Genomic DNA, 23,985 nt, shown 5'->3' on the forward strand with positions numbered 1-23,985 from the left:
CTTGTCTTCCTGCTGTAGGGGCACTGGTCAAAGTTCCTTTTCTGCTTTGCATCATGACCTTTTCTGTTTGATGTTGAGGCAAACACCTGACCAGACCTGTGGGATCCCCAGAGTCAGGTCTCTGCACAAGACTTCCTAACAGTCAAAGTAGAACATGCTCACTAAGCACAAGTCACCCATTTTATTTCCACCGCACATTGCTGCCCTAGAGGATTGCCTTCCTTCCTCCCCCACCCTCTGTGCTGGGGATGGAACCCTGAGCATCAGAGCCAACCCCAATTGCTTCCTTTCATAGCTCAGGCTGCCTCCTCAAAGCCACAGAGGCTGGAAGGTGATGAGAATTACTAAAATAGTTTTCAAATTGTTTTGATTTTTAGATATTATATATGAGTCATATATATGATATCTTTAAATAGTGTTTCAAAAATTTGGAGACTGGGTCTTTCTAAGTCGCTTCAGGTCGCATCAGCTGAGTGGAAAAATATATGTATAGATGCAATATCGTTCTTTCTTTTTAAGGTCCTGGGGAATAAACCCAATGGGGCTTGACCTGGACCTCTGAGCTACATCCCACCCTTTCCCTTTTATTTTAAGAGAGGGTCTCTCTGACCTTGGGCTCCTCCAGCCTCAGCCTCCCCGAGAAGCTGTGCTTTGGTTTTGTGTTGAGGTTAAACCCAGGGCCTTGCCAAGCTCCAAAAGCAGCGCCAGGTGTCACCTCTGTACCACAGGCAAAGCCAAGGCTTCCCACCTGGATTAGGTCCCAGCACAGCCTGGAAGCTGCTCCTGAAAAGGGCTGGGGCCAAGAATCCGTCACTCTACCCAATTTCAGGCAGTGATTGGATGATGTTAGCTGTCATTCACGATGCAGAGGCGGGCCTGGAGGCCATCCATCCGGGAAGCTGGAGCAACTGTCCAATCAGTGCGCAGAGGAAGGGGAAGGGCGGGCTTCCACAACATTGCGGGCCTTCTTCCTCACCCACCGGGCTACTCCTTCTCTGGCCGAGTTTCTGTTCCAGTGACCCATTGACTCTGCCGCTGCCTGTGTCCCCGGGGATTTTGGGGGCCGGGAAGTTCCTCCAGAGGACGCCGGGTCACCACGGAAGCCAAAAATGGTGAATTTGCGACCAGGGCTGAAGGTGCGGCGTTGGGGCCCGGCGCGGGGGTGAGCTGCGGAGGGCGGCGGATTCCACGCTGGCAGGTGGCCCTGGCCCCTGTGCCCTGGTTCCCTGGGGGTTTGGAAGCGCGGTTCAGGGCCCTGGTGTCCCCTTTGCTCCCTACTGGTGGCCCACACCCACTCTTCCCAACGTGGAGGAAGCAGGGCCACAAATGCACCTTCCTCCTCCCAGGGGAGCTCCTCCGGAGGCTGCTGTAGGTCCTCCAAATTGCAGGCGCCTCCTGCCTTCTAAACCCACCTTCCCTCCACCTCACAGCTCGGCCAGACGTTGGTTCTTCCCACTTGGTCCAAATGGACACCGTCCGCTAATTGTCACTTTTCATCTAGTGAAATATTGGAAAAAGTCTTCCTCCCTCCCTCCCTCCCTTTTTTCCTCCCTCTCTCCTTCCCTCCTTTGCTCCCTCCCTCCCTCAGCCATAATTTGTGATCCTCCTGCTTCAGCCTCCCACGTATCTGGAATGACAGGCCTGTGCCACTGTCCTTGGCAAGAACAACACTTTTGAAAGCATTTGTTTTCTATTTGTGAATGTTATACTTGAGGGGAAAGAATAATCACTTAACATTTCCTTGTGTTTGGTCAAAATAACTGCTTTAAAGGGAATTAAGAAGTTGTTTATAGATCCCAGGGATATGGAATCCTGGGCTGCACCAATAGAGGATAACTGCTCCCTTTTCTGATAGTCCATGATGTAGAGTCACCCCAGTCGTGTAGTCCCTTAAGCACACAGGGAAATAATGATGTAGGGACAGAGGAGGCAAGGCACTGAAGATAGCTGGAAACAGTTTTATCTGGCTGCAGCCAGTCTCAGAGGGCACTGCTTTTGCTGTAATCAATCAATTCATCCCCTGAACCCCGAGTTCAGGTGGTTTCAGAATCTTATACCCAACATGTAAGGGGAGGGACTCAGAAGTTCACATTGTAATACTGAGACCCACAAATAACTCTCAGACCACACAGTCTCATTCCAGTTAAGCCTTTATTGCTGGCCAGTGGCAGACACTCTGCTCTCGAAAGAATGAGGTTGTCAGAGTGGGGCCCCTACCTTAACTTGGCTCCATATTTAAGCACAAAAACCACAAAAGGGACATTTGGAGGTTCAGGCAATGCCAGCAAGCTGGAAAGTTGTGGTCAGTTAGTCTCTGGTTGGCACATAGATCATTCTGTGTTCTTAGGGGATTTTCATGAATAAAAGAATGCAAACTGCCCCAGTCATGACCTTTTTGAGTGTCATGGCTGAGTTCACAAAATGGAGTCACCATAGTCAAGTTGTCACATCACATACATAAAAGCAGCTTTTTCTTTCACTGTTCTAGCCACGTTAACCCTTCAAGGACTGCACCTGAGAAGGGGAGAGCTTCTTCTCCCCTTTCTTTCCTCCCCCACCAGCTGTTTCCATGGTGCCCAGTTGGTGACTTCTCTGTGAATCCCAGCTCAAGGCCAGATGCCTTGTTTGCACATTTCTACAAACTACTATACTGGATACAAGTGTGTAAAAAACTAGTAAGGGGATTTCGAGTCCAGCACTTGGAGTGCTAATTTCTCCCATACTAGCCACCCGGTAAAATAGGGCAACACGAAAATAGGAAGTTTATCTACACTGAACTTTTTTATGGACACTCTCTTGTTGACAGTCCTAAAATTAGCCATGGTGAAGATTTCTGGAGAAACCCAGTTAAAATTTTCTGTGAAGGAAGGGGATGCCACTACAATAATGTCTGATTCATTTACTGTCCTTCATCCCTAGCTCTTTTCAATATGATTTTCAGAAAGGATCTGGCTACGTTGCCCAGCCTGGCCTGAAAGTTGTGATCCTTCTGCCTCAGCTTCCCAAGCTGTTGGGATTAAAGGCATTGACAACCCCAACTACAAAACATACTTCATTTTAACCCAAATATTAATGACCATACTAAGGAACATGGATTCAAGTTACCCTGAATGATGTTTGTGTCCCTCTTTTCTTTCCTTCTTTTCTTTTCTTTTTTTCCTTTCCTTTCCTTTCCTTTCCTTTCCTTTCCTTTCCTTTCCTTTCCTTTCCTTTCCTTTCCCTTTCCCTTTCTTTCCTTCCTTCCTTCCTTCCTTCCTTCCTTCTTTTTTTTAATATACCAGAGATTGAACGCAGGGACACTTAAACACTGAGCCACATCCCCACACCTTTTTTTTTTTTTTTTTTTTTTTTTTTAGTTCTCAGCAGACACAACATCTTTGTTTGTATGTGGTGCTGAGGATCGAACCTGGGCCACACGCATGCCAGGCGGGCACGCTACCACTTGAGCCACATTCCCAGCCCATATCCCCAGTACTTTTTACATTGTATTTTCAGATGTGATCTCACCAAGTCTCTTATGGTCTCACTACGTTGCTGAGGCTGCCTTTGAATTTAGCAATCCTCCTATCTTAGCCTCTCAAGCTGCTTGGATTACAGTTGTGCGCCACTGTGTCTGGCCTACATGAACTTTTATAAAAGAAACTTGTGTATCACGACATTAACCAATTGCATTGGTAGGAACATCAGATTAATGGGGTACAGAAAAAAATAAAGAAAATTTTTTCTGTATGTCTGTTATTGCATTCTGAGCTTTGGTAGATTTTGGAGACTAGGCATCTGGTAAGGTTAGTGGTATATTCTGAGAAGTTTTGAGAATTGTGTTCTGATACAGAAATTAAGATAATTGGCTATGAAAGGACTTAAGATAGCCCAAGATAATTTTTGTTCTCCATACAGAACCCTGCCTTTGCACCATCATGGTGGTCTGGTTGGCCAAAGTCAAGTACTCTGAAGGTTCTTTGATGTAGATGCAACTGTATAGAGAACTTGAGTTCACAGCTGTAAAAATCTTGTGCTTCTCCTTTATCTTCCTTAGGTGTAGACACCATGTCAGATTTCTTGGGCAGAGGTTCCCTTTGGATGCCTCGCAGGGTCCCATGTCCTCAGCCACTGTCCTCTCCTGGAGCTGCCACAAGGTGCCCACAGCTGCCCTGGTCCCTTCAAGGTGAACAGAACTTCAGGCCCTGGGTCAGCTCCTCCTAGAGGACAGCCTGAGGTGTGGGGTGCAGCCTCTCAGGGAAGCTGCTGGGGGCTCTGGGCTGAGGAATCTCCTGGAACAGGCCTCATCTAGACAGCTACTTCCTTGGGAACTTGTTTTCCCCAAGCTCTTTCCCCATTCCTTTGTGACAGGTGGCCAGTCAGCCTGTGGATGCTGGTGCTGAGGGGCCAGGTCACCAGTGATTCCTGCCCTTTCAGTTTCACAGTGTGAAGGAGCGAAACCTGTCCCAGAGCATAAGGACCACCCACCCCAGTGCAGAGCTGTGCAAACCTGAAAAGCCTCTTAGAGTGGAGTCATGGTCCAGGTCTCTTGGAGGGTGATCCTAGAGGCTTTCAGGGAGCAAGACCAGGAGGGAGCAAGTCCCAGCTATCAGGAACCTTCCCTGCCCCTTGAGCCTGACACATGTGTGCTCCCTCAGCACCAAAGCTTTCTGTGTATCACTTTGAAATGATGTGCTCACTTATCTGAGGCCCCGGTTTATTTATTCAGAGCCACATGGGATGGACTAATATTAAAGAGGCAAGAAAGAAGTGGATTTTTTAAAAGTCTGGTTGCATTTCCATTGTTAAAAATCCCAACTTACAGCCAGGTACAGTGGTGCACACCTTTGATCGTTTCTTCTCCAGAGGTTCAGACAGGAGTGTTGCAAATTTGAGGACAGCCTTAGGAACTTATCCAGGCCTTATGCAATCTGGTGAGACTGTGTCTCAAAATAAAGTATAAAAATGACTGGGGATGTGGATCTGTAGTAAAATGTCCCTGGTTTTCATCTTGGGGCTATCAAAAAAGAAAGAAAGAAAAGAAAAAGAAAACACCTAATTACCTAGTTTACCTTTTGCTACCCCTGAGTATGTATAGAAAGTTTGTAAGATTCAGTCTTGTCTTTTCAGTGATTTCAAATTGAAATCCAACCCTAGATTCCAAAATGCCACGTAAGGTACAGAGAAACTCTGTTTTGCATTATTGCTGCAGAATTTGAGTCCAATACTATAAAAATAGTGGTGGATAAATTTATGAATGTGATTTCATGAAAACTAGTAACTGTCCTTGACAAGGTGATGAATTTGACAAAGGATGACATTTTTTTCACTGTTGTTATCTGGACTTGGCAGGTTCATGTTAACTGTGTGGTTTTTTGGTATCAAGAATGGAACCCAGAGTTGCTTATCCACCAGCCCCTTTTAGATTCTTTGTTTTGGTACAGAGTCTTGCTACATCGCCTAGTGCCTCAGACTCGTGAACCGCTGGGTTACAGGTGTGCACCATCACTCCCTCGTCATTGTAAAATTTAAGGACAATTTTGGCAATACCTGAAATACCCAATTATGATCATTTAATCGCTGAATATTAGTGATATAGTAAATGACACTCGTTTTCTGGAAAGGAGCCATACGTCTCTGTCTAAATAAGGGTGCTGATCCCCTCGAGCACTCCCCCTATGTCACCTGATTCCTGTTCCCTCCTAAGTGCCTCCTCCTAGGGCCACCCCTTTGGGAGCTGGCCTTTTTTTTATCTTATGAAATTTGGGATCAGCATAAATGCCCTCTCTATTCTCTCTGTCCTGTACAACATTTTGGCTGGTCTTAGATACAGTCTATTATTTTCAATTTTTTGAAAACTATTTTTTGTTGTTGCTGTAGTCTGACAAAATGCCTATTTATTTATTTTTATGTGGTGCTGAGGATCTGAAAGGTTAAGAATGTAAAGGTTTTGTTTTGTTGGTTGAAGTTCTGTTTTCCTAAAACCTGAAATTTATGTGGGTGTCAAAACAATTCCCGGAAAAACCATTAAATGTATGTTGAGAAATGTCTCCTGACAATCTGGTTGCTCTGTACAAACAACCCCTCCCGCATTCCCTGACCTCCACATGAACTCCCCAGTTCAAACAATGTATATAACCTCTGCTTAAGTTGTTCTCGGGGCTCTCAGCTCCTCTCAAGTGAGCTCTGAGCCCCAGCATGCTGGACCCCCAATAAACCCTCTGCTGTTGCATGAGACAGTCTCTTAGTGGTCTCTTCCTCTGACGCTCACCCGACCTTAACAGATCAAACCTAGGGCCTCTCATGTGCTAGGTAAGCACTCTACTGCTGATCCAAAATCCCAACCCTACTGTTGTTTTTTTTTTTAATGAGAGAGAGAGAGAAAGAGAGAGAGAGAGAATGTTTTTTAATATTTCAGTTTTCGGTGGACACAACATCTTTGTTTGTACGTGGTTCTGAGGATTGAACCCAGGCCGCACAAATGCCAGGCAAGTGGACTACCACTTGAGCCACATCCCCAGCCCCCAACAATACTATTTTTATTTTTAGATGTAGTTTTTCTTATGTTTACCTCCAAAATACAGTAAACCATGCCCTAAATTTCACAGAATTTATAGAAATGCTCAGTGTTTTTTTAGAGAGTGTAGATTATGGAAACATTCAATCTCCCCTGTGAGAAAGTGTGTTGTCTTTCCATTGATTTTGTTGTATTTTATGCCTCTAATTGTGTACCTTTTGTATTATAATCATTTTTATCTCTCATTACATGTATTTTAGTTTTTTTTTTTTTTGTGTGTGTGTGTGTGTGTGTGTGTGTGTGTGTGAGGTCTGCTGGAGATTGATCTGAGGGCCACAGACATGCTTGGCAAGTTTTCTACTACCGAGCTACTCTCCAGCCCAAGAGAATTAGTATTGTAGACTGTTTTTTTATTTATTTGCTTACTTATTGAGTGCTGGGGATTGATGCCATGGACTTGCTCATGCTTAGTTATCCTCCAGAAATGAATTTCAATTGGTGAGCAGCGTTCTGGCCGTGGGCAGCTGTTTTACTTGGTAATAAACCTACAGTCACTTCCACTAAGCACATCCTCAGCCTTGTATTTATTATTTTTTTTTATATTTTGTATAGATATAGATGGACAGAATACCTTTTTTTTTTTTTTTTTAATTTTCTGTGGTGCTGAGGATCATACCCCTTTCCTCACACATGCTAGCAAGTGCTCTGCCACTCAACTCCAATCCTGGTACCCTCTTTTAATTTTTAATGAAGACCAGTCTCACTAAATTTCTGAGTGTCTTGCTAAGTTGCTTAGACTGGCCTCCAACTTTCCATTTCCCTGCCTTGACCTCCCTATTGGCTGAAGTTACAGGTGCACACCACCACACCAGCAGTTGGAATGACTTGTCAGACCCTGCTGACAATCTGTAGTTCCTGATCAGGCGGTAACAGCAGAGATGCTGAAAGACACACACACACACACACACACACACACACACACACACACACATACACACTCACAGTAGGAATGAGCACCTCTTTATTTTTTTCCCTTCTTCTTTTATATAGCAAAAAAGAAACACATCCTCTTGGCAGTTTACTCTTTTCCAGCATGGATAAACATTCTCAGCATAACTTTATTACTGGTCACAGTGCTCTATACTTCTTTTTTTTTTTTTTAAAGAGAGAGTGAAAGAGAGGTGAGAGAGAGAGAGAAAGAGAGAATTTTTAATATTTATTTATTATTTATTTTTTTTTAGTTCTCGGCGGACACAACATTTTTGTTGGTATGTGGTGCTGAGGATCGAACCCGGGCCGCACGCATGCCAGGCGAGCGCGCTACCGCTGAGCCACATCTCCAGCCCTCTATACTTCTTATTATACTACTTGTAGTTAGTTATTTCCTGGCAAGCGCAAAAATATATATATTTTAAACTTGGCAGAACATTCTTTTATCTTCCTCTTTTTTTTTTTTTTAAAGAGAGAGTGAGAGAGGAGAGAGAGAGAGAAGGAGAGAATTTTTTTAATATTTATTTTTTAGTTCTCGGCAGACACAACATCTTTGTTGGTATGTGGTGCTGAGGATCTAACCCGGGCCGCACGCATGCCAGGCGAGCGCGCTACCGCTTGAGCCACATCCCCAGCCCCTTTTATCTTCTTAAGATGGCAACAAGGACACAGTTCAAAGAGTTCATAGTTTCTCACAGTACCCCTTTGTTTTGCTAAGCACAGCAAAACTTAACACTTTGTGTATGTGACCACACAATGACTTTTGAAGGCTTATCATCCAATTTCTTTCAAGATGATAATAGTATTGAAAATCAGTTTCCTTGCTTTTGTCCATAGTTTTGAAATTTGTTACTCTGACTCTTCCTCTTTGCTTTATTTTTGCATTATTATGAAAATGGTGTTTAGAATATAAAATTGTTTCTCATGTATATGTAAAACTTCATGGCTTGGTAGTTTATTCACTTCTTTATGATATAAACTTTATTTTTTTTCAGAGCAATTTTTGACTTACATAGTATATTAGTCAGTGTTCTCTAGAGGAACAGCATCAAGAGGAAGTATGATTATGAAAGGCAACTTTTAGATTGGCCTACTTGACCCAAAGCTGGAAGTCCACAGTGGCCATCTGCAGCTGGAGAGTTTTAGGAGTGCTGGCTGCAGAGTCCAAGAGGCTGAAGCCGCAGAACAAGAGGGATCAATGATGCTTCCCTAGTCCAGACCACAGGTTCTGGAAACTCCCTGGAGAATCACTGGCAGAGTCCACTTAGGGAGACTGAAGGAGGCAGAGTCTGATATCCTCAGGCCACTGCAGCAGCCATCAAGAACAAATTGGAGAAGAAAGGAGCTTGCTCTGCTGCTGCTTCCTTCTTCTTCCAACTTTTGTTCCACCCAAGTCATCGTCCTATTAGATGGTGCTTCCTAGCTTGAGGAGGTTCTCCAGTCTGGTTCACTGTTCCACATGCCAATCCTTTGTAGACACACTGTTCCACATGGCAATCATTTATAGACACACCCATAAGGTTATTAATCATTGGCATCTTTTAATCCAATCAAGGTGACAATTAAATGTGACATTACTCATAGTATCGAATACCCCTTCTCTCCAGCTGATAGTCTCCACTGTTTTCAACATATTGCATTGGTGTAGGGTGTTTGTTGGTTACTAAACCATTGTTGAACATTTGATAAGGAGAATGGATGAAGCAACATGTTATGATAAGCCAAAGTTCATTCTTTACCTTAGTGTTCCTCCTCTGTGTGATGTGATTGTGTGTGTTACGTAGTTTACAAGATAATATCATACAGAAGAGTTTCACTGCTCTGGGAATTTTGTGTTCCCCCTGTTCATCACTCCTCCTCATTGCTCCCTCCCTCTCTGCTCCCTGAGTCCCTGGTACCCATCAGTTCTGCTAGTGCATCTATAATGTTGTCTTTTCCAGAATGTTTTTGACTTGGAATCTTACTGCACTCTGCCATTTCAAACTGGCTTCTCTCTCTTACCAGTCTGCCTTTAAGGGTGCTGTATCATTCCAGGCTGCAGAGCTCATTTTCTGGGTGATGTTCTTTGGTGTGGGTAAACTGCACCTTGTCCATTCAGTATTGCAAGGTGTATCTTCCTTGCATGTAGCTTTGGGCACTTCTGGATATGACTGCTGTAGTCACTGCAGTGAGGGTTCCTGTGTCCATAATTTCCCCATCATTTGCATAGACACCTGGAGTGTACAGTTTTTTACATTTATGATTGTACATTCTCTCTCTCTCTCTCTCTCTCAAAAAAATACTTTTCTTTATCTATTTAATTTGGATAATATGGTAACTTATGCCTCAGAAAGAATTAGGAGGTGTTAACTCAGCTTCTATGTTCTGGAAAAAGAGTAGAAAATTGGTGGCAGTTCTTAAGTGTCTCATGGAAGCCTGTTTGAGATATCAGAGCCTTGTCTTGCTTTTGGGTAGTAATTAGTTATTGAGTCTGTTTTTGTCAGTAGCCATGGGCTCATCTGTTTTGTGTATTTCCCCTTGTGTGTAAGTTATAGGAAATTGTCTCTCTCAAATAAATGGTCCAGTTTTTGCAAGTTGTCGAATTTGTACCAAGCATGTTTATGATAATCTTGAAGTCCCAATGCATTGTTGATGATGATACTTTTAAATGTGTTACTAGGTTTTCAATCTTCTTTGCTTTTTTCTTTAATGTTATTGTATATTGTATACTTTTTTCTTTTTATGTGTCAGTGAGGTTTGAACCCACTTTCTCCCAAGCAGTAGACAAGCACTCTTCCACTGAGCCATAACCCCAGTCCCTGTCTTCTGTATTCTTAGCCTTATGTCAGTGTATCTGTGATGCTGATGTTCATGAAGAACTTGATATTGTAGACTGCGGATTTCCTGGTTGTGGTTTCATCAACACCTTCTGTTACCTTCCTGTGGTTAATTTAGGTTTACCTTGCCCTTCTTTCTCTGTTTTTCTGAAGTGACAGTTTCAATGATTGCTTTTAGCTCTTCTTTTCTGAAATGTGCATTGGATGACTTAGAAAGCAATACAGGACCACCTCTGGTGTTCTCCAAGTATTTCCTGTGATGGACTTTTACATTTTTTCCTTCAAAATGGTCACCTTTTCTCTTGAGTCCCCTCTTTGTCCTGTGTCTGTTTAGAGTCTTGTGTTTAACGTCCCCTTCCCTGGAGGCTTTTCAGCTGCTTCTGATCTATTTTCTGCTCTAGCTCTCATGTTCTTTGAGCATACATGGGATTTCACTGGTGCTGCACTTGTAGGGGTGTGGGTTATGTCCTGTGGAGTGTTGCTGTGACCCTGAGACCTCAGTGTGCTTCCCATTTGCTTCAAGGCCCATGAAGCCCTCCTGCCTGCATCATTGTCCTGACAGAGTTGGGCTGATGTCTCTGAGTGTAATTGTGGATTCTTCCTTGTTTTGGGCGGTTCTGTATGTTTTCAGTACTTGAGTATGGTTCTGTGTCACTTGCAGGGACATTTTCTTTTTGCCAGTTCCATCACTGTGCAGACATCATAACATGCTTACAGGGCTGGGGATGTGGCTCAAGCGGTAGCGCGCTCGCCTGGCATGCGTGCGGCCCAGGTTCGAGCCTCAGCACCACATACCAACAAAGATGTTGTATCTGCCAAGAACTAAAAAATAAATATTAAAAAAATCTCTCTCTCTCTCTCTCTCTCTCTCTCTCTCTCTCTCTCTCTCTCCTCTCTCTCCTCTCTCTCCTCTCTCTCCTCTCTCTCCTCTCTCTCCTCTCTCCTCTCTCCTCTCTCCTCTCTAAAAAAAGTTAAAAGAATAACATGCTTACAGATGTGAATGGTGGCCTTTTTTACACCCTGATTGTGTAGGATAGTTTAGGATTCTGGGCTACAAACTTGTTACTTTACCACACTCTGGAAGAGCTTTTGCTTTGTTTGTTTGCACCACCTTTGCTACAGGCACCATGAATCTCTTTCACAACAGACAACCATTGCACATGTGGCCCAACGTTGATCAAAATGTCCTTGAGCGGAGCATTGGTATGTGTCTCATGACTACATTATGGTAGTGAACTAGCTGCTGTTAAGAACACTTTGACAATCATTGGACATTTATTTTCACTATGAGACTTAGAAATGTAGTGCCTGCTGTTTATTAAGAAGATTTTTTGAGAGATATAAAACTTTGTAAGATTCTTATTTGGATAAGGTGACATTTTTGGGTCATTGAGTTATTTCTAAGACACCTGCCATCTCTGCACTTACCCCATTTTGCTTTGACAGTAACCACAGGAAATTATCAAATTGTTGTGTTCATTAATAAATAAGTTAATCAAATAGAGAACTTATGTTTGTTTTTGTCACTTAATAGTAAGCTAGTTGACTTAATTTGTTCTGGAGTAAAGCACCTGCAAAGTTCTAATTGTTCTCTGTATAATCACACAGGATGAACTCAATCTCCAGTTACCACATTGTGTCAACCTGTGTGAAAGGTTGTCTAAATGTTGTCTATGAAGGAATCTCCTTATTGACCCTTTTACCAGAGGGTGTGGGTGTGGGCTGGTTCTAGGCATTTCTTTAAGTATGGAATGATAGACTTTCAGAGGAAACAAGACATTAGTAAATACCATGTTGTTTATATTAACCTTCTAGGTACAGGGAGCCAGTGTAGTTTGCAGAATCTCTCTCAAATGCTTAGTTTCATGATTCCTGCAATTTCCTACTCATCACCTTTCTTTTCTAAAGATAAGTACTATCCGAATTGCTTATATTAGCTCTGTACCACACCGGATGTTTCTAGGACATGTAATAGAGGTGTAACAGATAAAGAAGTTAGGAGTGATCTGGGAGCCTGTCTCACTTCCTGTGAACTCACCAAAGGAAGGGTATAAAGCCCTAAAAAAGGATGTTGGCCTTCTGAGTAGCCAATTTCTAGTGTTGGAATGGGTGTAAAAAATTGAGTACAGTAAAGATTTGTTGGATTAAATCATGGAATTCATCAAGAGGCCAGGGAATCATGTGAACATCATGCATGTTGAGTATAGATTTCTCATGCCGTCAATCTCTCCTGACCTCCACTCTACATTTGTGGGATATTTCAGATCTCAGTGACCTTGGAGGATGTGGCAGTGAACTTCACCCAGGAGGAGTGGGCTTTGCTGGATCCTTCCCAGAAGAACCTTTACAGAGATGTGATGCTGGAAGTCCTCAGAAACCTTGCTTCTATAGGTAATAATGATGTTTTTAAAATTAATCAAATAGAGAACTCATGTTTATTTTGGTCATTTATGTAGAAGGTGAAAAGGGAATCAGTTGGTGAACTATTGCAGCATAAATGGCACGTATCATTTGGCAAAGCATTTCTAGCTCCTAAATATTCATAAAGCTTGTTCTGTTCTTTCATTTTAGGAGACAAGTGGGAAGACAAGACCACTGAAGTTCAGATTGAAAACTCTGGGAGCAATGTAAGGTAACTGTACTCACAAGAGGAATTCGTGAGGGAATCTGAGAACTGTCATGTAATATTTAAAGGAAACCAACGAAAGAAGTATGCATAATTTGAGAAGTATTTATTCTTATAATGTTTCTTTACCAGAAATATATACGTAGCTGTAACAGATATTCAGTCTTTTCAAAGTATTTGACATGCAAAAAGTACTATAAAATTGCATATGTGAATATCACTATTTGGATAATAGCCACAGAGAAGCTGTGTTGCAAAGGATTGTTTTCTTTCAATCTCTTTATTTTCAGGCAAGTTGAACAAGTGAGAAAACCTAGCCTTTACCTGATGTTGGTAGTAATGTAAGGATCTATAAATACATACAAAATTGTGAATGAATTAAGCATTGATTATGTGTTGGTCACTTCTACAAAGAAGTCATGGTAAACTTTAAAGGCACAGAATAGTGTGGGGAAACCTTCAAATCAATTCCACCTCTTAACTGAACAAAGAAAAATTTTAGTAGGGTAAATCCATGTGACTTCATTATGTGTGCAAAAGACTTCATATGACCTTCATTCCTTCAGGCAGATCACATCTCACTCTGGACACCAACACTACAAGCATGAGGAATGTGAAGAGAAGCTATGTGAATTGAAACAATATAGGAAATCTCTGGTTTCTCTCAAAAGTGTTCACACACAAATGTTAATACAAAGGGTAGATGGATCTTATGAAAGTACAGTATGTGGAAAAGTCATCAATTGTTTCAATGAAATTGAAAGACATGAAGAAACTCATAAGGGGGGGCAACCCAATGAATGGCAACCATGTGGTGAAGCCTCTTCTTATCCCACCAGTGTTCAAAGACATATGATAACACACAGCGGAGGTAAACATTTTCAATGGGACACATGTGGGAAAGCCATTCATTTCTCCTCTTTATTTAGAAGACATGAAAGAACTCATTCTGGAGAGAAACTCTATGAATGTCAACAAGGTGTTCGGACCTGTATATCACACACAAGTCTTCAAAGGCACAGGATCACACACACAGGGGATGCACATTTCAAATGTAAGATATGTGGGAAAAACTTTGATTATCCCAGTTTACTTCAAAGACATCAGAGAATGCATACTGGAGAGAAGCCCTATGCATGTAAGCAGTGTGGGAAAGCCTTTTCTACATCTAGTTCCCTTCAGATTCATGGAAGAATGCATACTGGAGAGAAGCCCTATGAATGTAAGCAGTGTGGAAAAGCCTTCACTCAGTCCTCTCACCTTCACACACATGAAATAATACATACTGGAGAGAAGCCCTATGAATGTAAGCAGTGTGGCAAAGCCTTTTCTACATCAACTCACCTTCACTCACATGAAAAAACTCATACTGGAGAGAAGCCCTATGATTGTAAGCAGTGTGGGAAAGCCTTTGCTACATCTGGTTCCCTTCAGATTCATGGAAGAATGCACACTGGAGAGAAGCCCTATGAGTGTAAGCAGTGTGGCAAAGCCTTTTCTAAATCCAGTCACCTTGACTCACATGAAAAAACTCATACTGGAGAGAAGCCCTATGATTGTAAGCAGTGTGGGAAAGCCTTTTCTACATCTGGTTCCCTTCAGATTCATGGAAGAATGCACACTGGAGAGAAGCCCTATGAATGTAAGCAGTGTGGCAAAGCCTTTGCTACAGGCGGTTCTCTTAAGATTCATGGAAGAATGCATACTGGAGAGAAGCCGTATGAATGTAAGCAGTGTGGCAAAGCCTTCACTAGTGCCTCTTTCCTTCACATACATGAACGAACTCATACTGGAGAGAAGCCCTATGAGTGTAAGCAGTGTGGAAAAGCCTTTTCTACATATGGTTCCCTTCAGATTCATGGAAGAATGCACACTGGAGAGAAGCCCTATGAATGTAAGCAGTGTGGGAAAGCCTTTGCTACAGGCGGTACCCTTCAGATTCATGGAAGAATGCACACTGGAGAGAAGCCCTATGAGTGTAAGCAGTGTGGCAAAGCCTTTGCTAGATCCAGTCACCTTCACAAACATGAAATAATACATACTAGAGAGAAGCCCTATGAATGTAAGCAGTGTGGCAAAGCCTTTGCTACATCCCCTATGCTTCGCAAACATGAAAGAATCCATACCAGAGAAAAGCGCTATGAATAACAACAATGTGGAAAAGCTTTTGCCACATCCTGTCTGCTTCACACACGTGAAAGAACAGATACTGCAGAGAAATCGTATGCATGAAAACAATTGGTAAACTTTTCTGTTATTACTGTTTCACTCATATACATGTAGGAAGTTACTGGAGAAAAATCCTTTGAATGTAAAACCTGGTAAATCAATATTTCATGTCATCCTCAAAGACAAGAAAGGGCTCACACTGCTGAAAATGTGTGTGTGTGTGTGTGTGTGTGTGTGTGAGAGAGAGAGAGAGAGACTGGGGATTATGTCTGATTGTGCTCTACACTGAGCTACATTCTAGTTACTTTTTATTTTGAGACGGGGACTTGCTGAGTTTCTTAGGGTCTTCCTTAGGTGCTGAGGCTAGCCTTCAGAATTAGCCTCTCACGTCTCAGTAATTAAAGGCAAACACCACCACATTCAACTGAATAACTCTTTAAATGTAAAAAATATCACAAATCATTCCATTTCCCCTGTTGTCTTCAAAGCCATTTTAATCATATTGAAAAAAAAAAGTCTGTGGGGGATATTCTACATCCTGTCAGCTTCCCATCCAGCCCTGTTTTCATTTTCATATATGAAAACCCTCACGGAGAGAAGCCCTGTGAGTGTGAGAATGTGGGAAATCTTCTAGTTTTCTCAGTATTTTACTAAGGACTTGGAATAAAAAGTATAAATCCTATGCAAGTAAGAAATAAAAAGGGTTCAGCTGTTCTAGTTTTGTTCAGTTGTATGAAAGGACACATACTGTAGAAAATACCGAGGATAAGCCATGTGGGGCAGTATTCAGCTTTCAGAGTTGTCCTCAAAGATGTAGTGACTTCATATCTGGGAAGATCCTTTTACTCTCTTTAAAAATTGTAGTAAGACTTTCAAGTTTCCAGGTCCCTTTGAACAGCATTTAAGAAATCACACTAGATCTCCAGTCGCACACTTCACTTGCGTTTGTGACCCAGTAACCGGTCCTCGGTGATGGAAATCCTTCCTCTAGGTTTTGGTGCACCCCAATTTTGATGGAAATTCCTAACAAGATAGCTTTTGGTCATTGTACCTCGTTATTCACCTGTGCAGTGACACTGTACACGGGGATAATGCACTCTATTCACTGCCATCTTCTCCCCAGAAATGCAAATCTAAACCACTCTAAGATACCATCTCACTCCAGTAAGATTGGCAGCCATTATGAAGTCAAACAACAACAAGTGCTGGAGAGGATGTGGGGAAAAGGGTACTCTTGTACATTGCTGGTGGGACTGCAAATTGGTGCGGCCAATTTGGAAAGCAGTATGGAGATTCCTGGGAAACCTAGGAATGGAACCACCATTTGACCCAGCTATTGCCCTTCTTAGACTATTCCCTGAGGACCTTAAAAGAGCGTACTACAGGGATACTGCCACATCAATGTTCATAGCAGCACAATTCACAATAGCTAGACTATGAAACCAACCCAGATGCCCTTCAATAGATGAATGGATAAAAAAATGTGGCATTTATACACAATGGAGTATTATGCAGCACTAAAAAATGACAAAATCATGGAATTTGCAGGGAAATGGATGGCATTAGAGCAGATTATGCTAAGTGAATCTAGCCAATCTCTAAAAAATAAATGCCAATGTCTTCTTTGATATAAGGAGAGCAACTAAGAACAGAGCAGGGAGGAAAAGCAGGAGGAAAAGATCAACATTAAACAGAGAAATGAGGTGGGAGGGAAAGGGAGAGAAAAGGGAAATTGCATGTAAATGGAAGGAGACCGTCATTGTTATACAAAATTACATATAAGAGGTTGTGAGGGGGAAGGAAAAAATTAAATTACAGCAGATGGGGTAGAGAGAGAAGATGGGAGGGGAGGGGAGGGGGGATAGTAGAGATAGGAAAGGTAGCAGAATACAACAGTTACTAGTATGGCATTATGTAAAAATTGGAAGTGTAATCGATGTGATTATGCAATCTGTATTTGGGGTACAAATGAGAGTTCATAACCCACTTGAATCAAATGTATGAAATATGATATGTCAAAGAGTTTTGTAATGTTTTGAACAACCAATAAATAAAATCACACTAGAGAAAAGCCCTGTATATAGAAATGTGGTAGGACCTTACTTTTTTCAGATCCATTTGAACTTGTTCAGACTTGAGGAAATTTTTATTTTATTTCATTTTATTTTTTTTTATCTATTCAGAGGTAACAAAAATGCACCCTGGGTTGGAGAGGAGCATTGCATCAGCAGGAAGATTTGAAAGCAACATGTTTTTCTGGGTTAAATCTCTCTTAGTGTTAGATTCCATTTTCCTGTATTTTAATTCTTTTGTTGTCCTAAGAATCAAACCCAGCGCCTCACACATGCTAGGCATGTTGTCAACTACTGAACCACAGCCTGAGCCCAAATGCTGCGATTTGTAAGGTGACTTACCTGGATTACAAAGAGTAAAGAACTCAGTGAGACCCTGTCTCTAAAAAAGTAACTCAAATAATAAATTCAAAAGAAGGCTGGGAGGTGGCTCAGTGGTTGTGTCCCCCAAGTTCAACTCCCAGTACCTCCAAGAAAAATACATTAAGAACCAAGATTTAATAAACTGTATGATGGGTGGATGGGCTTGTCCATTATACTCTTTTCTTCTTTGGAATCTCAGGCATGGTTTACTAATTTAGGAACTCTGTAAAATTTACCAATTCAATAAAAAGCAAGTCTATGGTTTAAAAAAATATATAGCAAGGTCCATAAGGGGCAGCTTCCTGCTCTGGGAACCCTCAGTAATTGGTAGTCATCACAAGTGGCCATAATGTCCTTATCATAAAGAGTTTGTGGAAGCTTCTGTTGTGCGGGAGTTTCTGAAGGTGCTAAAAGTGCCTGTGTTTTCAGAGAGTTGGTGGAGGAATTCCATATGGAGGTCTCTGATTTATAGATGATGTCATTGGGGAGCTCAAGTGAAACTGATAAGTGAAGAACATGTTGCCACATGGTCCAGTGCAGTCTAAGAGGTGTCAGATATTCTTGTCTTTAAGAAGTGTGTCAAGGACCCTTGGAGGTGGAAGTCAGCAATTTAGGATGTGCTCTTGCAAAAACATGATGCTGTGAGTCTCTGCTCAGGTCATTTGTGAAAAGCTGATGAGTACTCTGGAAATTTATTTGGTGCTGGTAGTGATAAGGGAAATTTGCATTAGAATGCTATTGAAGTAGAGAAAACAGAATATTAGCCAAATCTGAGGCCAAAATATATACCAGTTGTTAATTAGATAGGATTAGTAATTTTCATTCTATTTGGTATTGAGCATGAATACTTAGAGATGGAGCCACATCCAATTAGCAGTAATGTACCCCAGGCAATAGTTGAGATAGAGAATATCTGTGTTTCTGTAGTTGGAATTTCATTGTTTCTCTGTGATTATCAGTGACTGTGTTTAAACATTTCAGGATGCCTAGATATAATTCTGATTTTTCTATACTTAACAAATTGGAAAATATTAGACTATTAAATATCCTGAGAAGCACCTCACATTTCATTGGAAACTATAGTTTCCATACACCTTGTTTTAACATATCAAAAAACATATGAAGTAATTTAATTGTAAATTTATGGTGTTTACTTTATTTATTTATTTTTGTTACGTGGTATTGCTGCGACCAGTGTAGCCCAAGTAGCAGGTTCTGGCAAGGCTGATGGGAGATTGGAAGAAAGAAAGAGTAACACATGCAGAACTTGAAGATAGAACAGCTGGGATTGGATGGAGCGCTGCTGTCTGATGGAGGAGCAGGTCTAAAGAATTACACCAGGAATCTTTATTATATATGTCTCATTAATCAGATTAACGACTATGCAAGCATTATTCTTTGTATTCATGAAAGTTACACAGTTAGCAACAGTATGCAGCTATTTCCTCAGTTACATTCCACAGTTGCAATGCACAATGTTATGAGCACTCTGCAGGTCTCAAGAAAGTCCATCGTTTAAGGTTACTAATTTCTGGGCAGATCCAGGAGCAGTAGAACTGGTGAAACATTGTGGTTGTCTTAGCCAGGAAGTTCCTTTATTCCCAGGAGCTGTGTGCCTGAGAATAAGTTCAAAGCTGAGAAAGCTCTCACAACAGAGTTACCCCCATGGAGAGCATTGCCATAGCAACCAGACATCCTATACTTTTGTATAGAAACCTTCCCAGTCACTGAGCATGGAACTGCCATGAAGTCATCAGAGACCCCAATGTCAGACACTTGTCTCCCAATCACTGTCACTGGTCTCCACAGGGGATTGAACCCACCTCTGCTTTACCACTGAGCTACACCCTCACCAAAATTGCCTTCATTTGTTTTCCTAGAGACAGTGTTGGCCTCTGTTGCCCAAGCTGACCTCACACTCATCTACAACCGGAGCAATGTGGTCTCTGAATCTTTACCCCAATGACAGTCACGTTTGCAGGAAACTCAGTTGAAGTGATTAAGTTAAAGTAATGGCAGTTTAACTTAGTTATATATGTTGTGACTACTGTTTCCAAACCCATTCTACCAAGCCTGGTAGAAATTTTCAAGTCCCTTTTTTTTTATGTCTCCAGATCTTACGAAAAAAAATTTTTTTTCAAATTTTCACAGAAGTAACAATATCACACAGACCCTAAGTACTTGGTAATGAGTGTGGGGCCCATGAGGAACTTGTTGGAATTATGTGAATACAATCTACTTTCTGATTTGTCTTTCTATTTTTCTGTCTATCACTCTCTTTTTAGTACAACAGGATCTTTCTTAAAAAATAAATATATATATATATATATATATATATATATATATATATATATATATATACAGAGAATTTTTAATATTTAATTTTAGTTTTCAGTGGACATAACATCTTTATTTTTTAATTTTTTTATGTGGTGCTGCACCCCACACATGCCAGGTATGCATTCTGCTGCTTGAGACAAATCTGCAGCCCAGACAAGGGGTTCTTAATGACTAGACCACATCCCCAGATGCACCGTTATTTTTCATTTAGAGACAGTGTCTTGGTGAGTTGCTTAGGCCATCGCTAAATTTGTGAGATTGTATTTGAACCCATAATCCTCCTGTCTAAGCCTCTTGGGCCAGTGGAATTACAGATGCATTCCACTGCACCTGGTGCTTTTTCTGTTTTGATACAGGGTTTCACTGAATTTCTGGGGCTGACCTCAAACTAAAGATCTTCCTGACTCAGGCTCCTGAGTCTCTAGCATTATAGATGTGTGCATTACCACTGAGTTGCATCCTCTCTCAGCCTTGCTACCTGTTTCAAGGTAAGCATTATTATTTTTACTTTTGTTGACAAAGGACTGAATCCACATCAGATTGTAGCCAGACATGAACTGAGGGTGCCCCTTCCTTTCCACTTCTTGGAGGCCTCACTTCACGTGGACTCACATTCAATCCTGAGCTTGATGAATGTTTATATCTCACTGAATTATCAGTGCTCAAGACTAGGGAGAGTTAGGATGAAGCAATATGTTTCCAGTGAAATGGTAAGAGCATCACTGCTCAGTCTTTTTTCTTAAATCTTATTGTATATAATGGATGTTTGGGGATAAGAAATCATCAATTCAATGAATTGTAAAAGCTATGAACATGTTTGTAAAAGACTTTTAAAAACTTCCTGATGCATTTAAATTGAAATTCTTTTAGATTTTCTCATTTCAAACATTTTCTCAATGAAAATGACACTTCTGATAAGGCATACCAAATCTTGTGGCACTGGGGCACACACTCTAATTCTAGGTGCTCAAGAGGCTGAGGCAGGAGAATCATTAGTCAAAGGTCAGACTGGAGAAGTGAGCAAGGTTCTATGTCAAGATCAGTACGAGGGACTGAATGGTAGAGTGCTTTTCCAGCATGTGTGGCACACTGGGAGTGACCTCAGCCTGGGGTGGGGTGACATGCAGAATGTCCGCTAATTAGGTACACTTTAGTCTTTGTGTGTGAGTGTGTGTTTTGAGTTTCAAGATACTTAAAAATATTTCAATTTTTAACAGCTTTTTACATTTTGCACCACAAAATTTTATTCCTATATTGTATATATATAAAACTTTTTAGGTGTTCATGAATATTATACATATTATACAAAACATACGTTTATGTAATGATACATGTCCTAGACAATAATTGGGCACACTATCATTTTAGAGGAATCCAGATGAGGATGGCAGCAGTTTTCCCTTTTTTTGTGTCTTAAACTTGAATTACCCTCAGCAGTGAGTTAACATAATATGGTTAAATATGGATACATGTATCCCAGGCAGTGAGCATGAGGGATAACTACAGAGTGATTCAGCTAACCGGAATCAGTTGTTTTAGTGTTAGATGTACCCCACAAAGACTTGAGGGGACTATCCTTATTAGTGGGGCCCAAGCATAGGAAGGCCTCCTTGTTCAGTGCAGGCTCAATAAAACCCTCAGTGTGATCATTTTGAGGTACATTCACAGTTGTCATTAGGTGTTCCTCCTCTTGTTTTCTAAGAAGAGAAAACATATCTTGTTACCCAGGTTATGAATGTGTGGGTTCTTAGCCACTGAGCATTTTTTATATTTTATTTAGAGACAAGGTCTTGCTGAGTTGCTTATGGTCTCTACAAGTTGCTGAGCCTTGCTTTGAACTTGCATTTTGACACATCATACATAGGTGGAGTATAACTTCTCATTCTTCTGGTTGCACATGGTGTAGAGTTACACCAATCCTGCCATCATATATGTACAGAGGGTAATAGTGTCTGATTTATGCTACTCTCAATCCTACCCCTGTGCACCTTCCCCTCCTCCAACTCCCCTCTGTCTAATACACAGTACCTCTATTCTTCCCCAGCCCACCCTCTGTGCCTTCTTCTGAATTTGCATCTGCACATCAGAGAAAACATTTGGCCTTTGATTTTTGGGAATGGCATATTTTGTGCAGCAAGATATTCTCCATTTCCATCTATTTACTAGCAAAGACTATCATTTTATTTTTTATTAACTGAGTAATATTCCTGTGTGTGTGTGTGTGTGTGTGTGTGTACCAATTTTCTTTATCCATTCATCTGTCAATGGCACCTAGATTTGTTCTTTTTTAAAAAATGCCATTGATTCAATGATCGATTATTGTAATAATACTCAATAAGGCTCACACTTTGTTAAGTCTTCATGACTTTAATAATTGTTTTGTAAAAGCAAAATAAAGATTTATGAATAGATTTTTAAATTTGAAAAAAGAAAACTGTATGCCACAAATTGATCTAAAAGTTCTGTGTAGTCTCCACACTGGAGAGAAATTGACAAGCTCCCAATATTCCACACACATTTGTGAAAAAAAACAATACTGTGAACCAGTCTTTAAAATGCATGAGAAAACTCTGTGGTTTACTGATGAACCAAATGAAATTCCATTCCTTTTAAGATTGGGAGTCATCTCATGAAAACCTTAAGAAAAGTTCATTTCTGTTTTGCTTAAGATTTCTATTTGATCTGACAAGCTGATGTTTAAACTTGTGTGAAATTCCTGCCTGGGCTTTGAACTCACCCATGCCTGGCTCTCCTTGACCAGGTAACAACCCTCCCTAAAACCCCAGCGGCACCTCCTAAATTCTGATGTTGCAATCTCACTTTACTCCCTACCTTGAAATATTAGGCCATGTAGATTATTAATCTGCTGTCTGTCTTCTTATTATGCTTGCCAGAATTCTATTAGGTGTAAATTCCCAAGGCACCTCCCTCCTCCTTTGTAACTTTTGGAGCTATAAAACCTTTCACCTGAAGAGCTGGGGTGCTGATCTGTAGCCTGGGATTTGGGACAGACAGCTGCTGGTGGGCAGCTTTTGTGTACACAATACAAGCTTGCTTTAGTTTGATTTAAAACTGGAGTTGGTGATCTTTTCATTGGTTCGTGGTTCAACATTAACACACTGGGATTAATGTTCACTAAAAAACTACAGTGATCAAGCCATGAAGCTGGAGCATGAGAACAGATTCCTATAAACAAATGGAAAGATTTGAAGAATGAACACATTTGTGAGTAATTCTCTTTAGCAACCAGATTGAAACCATCAATGAGGAAAGAGTTTTCTAAAATGATTCTAGGAAAGATAAATGTTCATCTGCAATAGGATGAACCTGGAGCCCAGCACCAGTCACACATTAAACACACAGTCATCTATGATCAACAAATATGTGAATAAAAGTTTGCCATCTCTAGGAATTAGAGAAATACAAGGGAAAACTACACTGAGATTCTATCTCACTCCAGTCAGGATGACAATTATCAGGAACAAAAGTAAATATAAATAAGGATGTGGAGGAAACGGCAAACTCATAAATTGTTGGTCAGACTGAAAATTGGTGCAACCACTGTGCAAAGCAATAGGGAGATTCCCTAGAAAACTTGGAATGGAACCACCATTTCACCAGTTATCCCACCACTCAGCTTATATGCAAAGGAATTAAAATCAGCATAGTTCAGTGATGCAGGCACATCAATGTTTATAGCAGCTGAATTCACAGTACCTAAAGTATGGAATCAGCCTAGATGCCCTTGAAGGAGACACACCCATTCCGAGAGGCCAGGGATGAAGCCGGGTTCCCTGTCCCTCTGTCTGAGTGTTCAAGCCCATGTGTATTCTGAGCTTCCCCTGACCAAGGCTGCCCTCCCCGCAGTCCCTGTCCCTTTCACTTTAAAACCTGAAAAAGTGAGAGGGGGCCTGACAGGATTCATCAGGGTGCTGGTCTGGCCAGGCGTCTAGTATGGATGGGATTCATTTGGGGTGGTCAGCAGAGTCTCAGTCTGCTCCTTCTATTTTGAATCCCCCTCCAGGGAAATCCTTGTGTTTCAGATGTTGTCTGCCCTTGCTGCCAGAGGACAGGCCCACATCCACCCCCAAGCCCTCTGTGGCTGTACTCACC

At 41.3% G+C, this 23,985-nt stretch overlaps 1 protein-coding gene across 1 annotated transcript; it reads left to right on the forward strand.

Moving 5' to 3' along the window:
- Positions 1–947: 947 nt before the first annotated feature.
- Positions 948–15,160, forward strand: LOC144250737 (uncharacterized). Its single transcript, XM_077793687.1, is given in 4 exon segments — positions 948–1,136; positions 12,567–12,693; positions 12,874–12,934; positions 14,029–15,160. Coding segments are annotated over 4 exon segments (1,347 nt in total). The 5' UTR covers positions 948–1,109.
- The last annotated feature ends 8,825 nt before the right edge of the window (positions 15,161–23,985 follow it).

The sequence above is a fragment of the Urocitellus parryii genome, chromosome X (genome assembly GCF_045843805.1).
Source record: "Urocitellus parryii isolate mUroPar1 chromosome X, mUroPar1.hap1, whole genome shotgun sequence".
Lineage (NCBI taxonomy): Eukaryota > Metazoa > Chordata > Mammalia > Rodentia > Sciuridae > Urocitellus > Urocitellus parryii.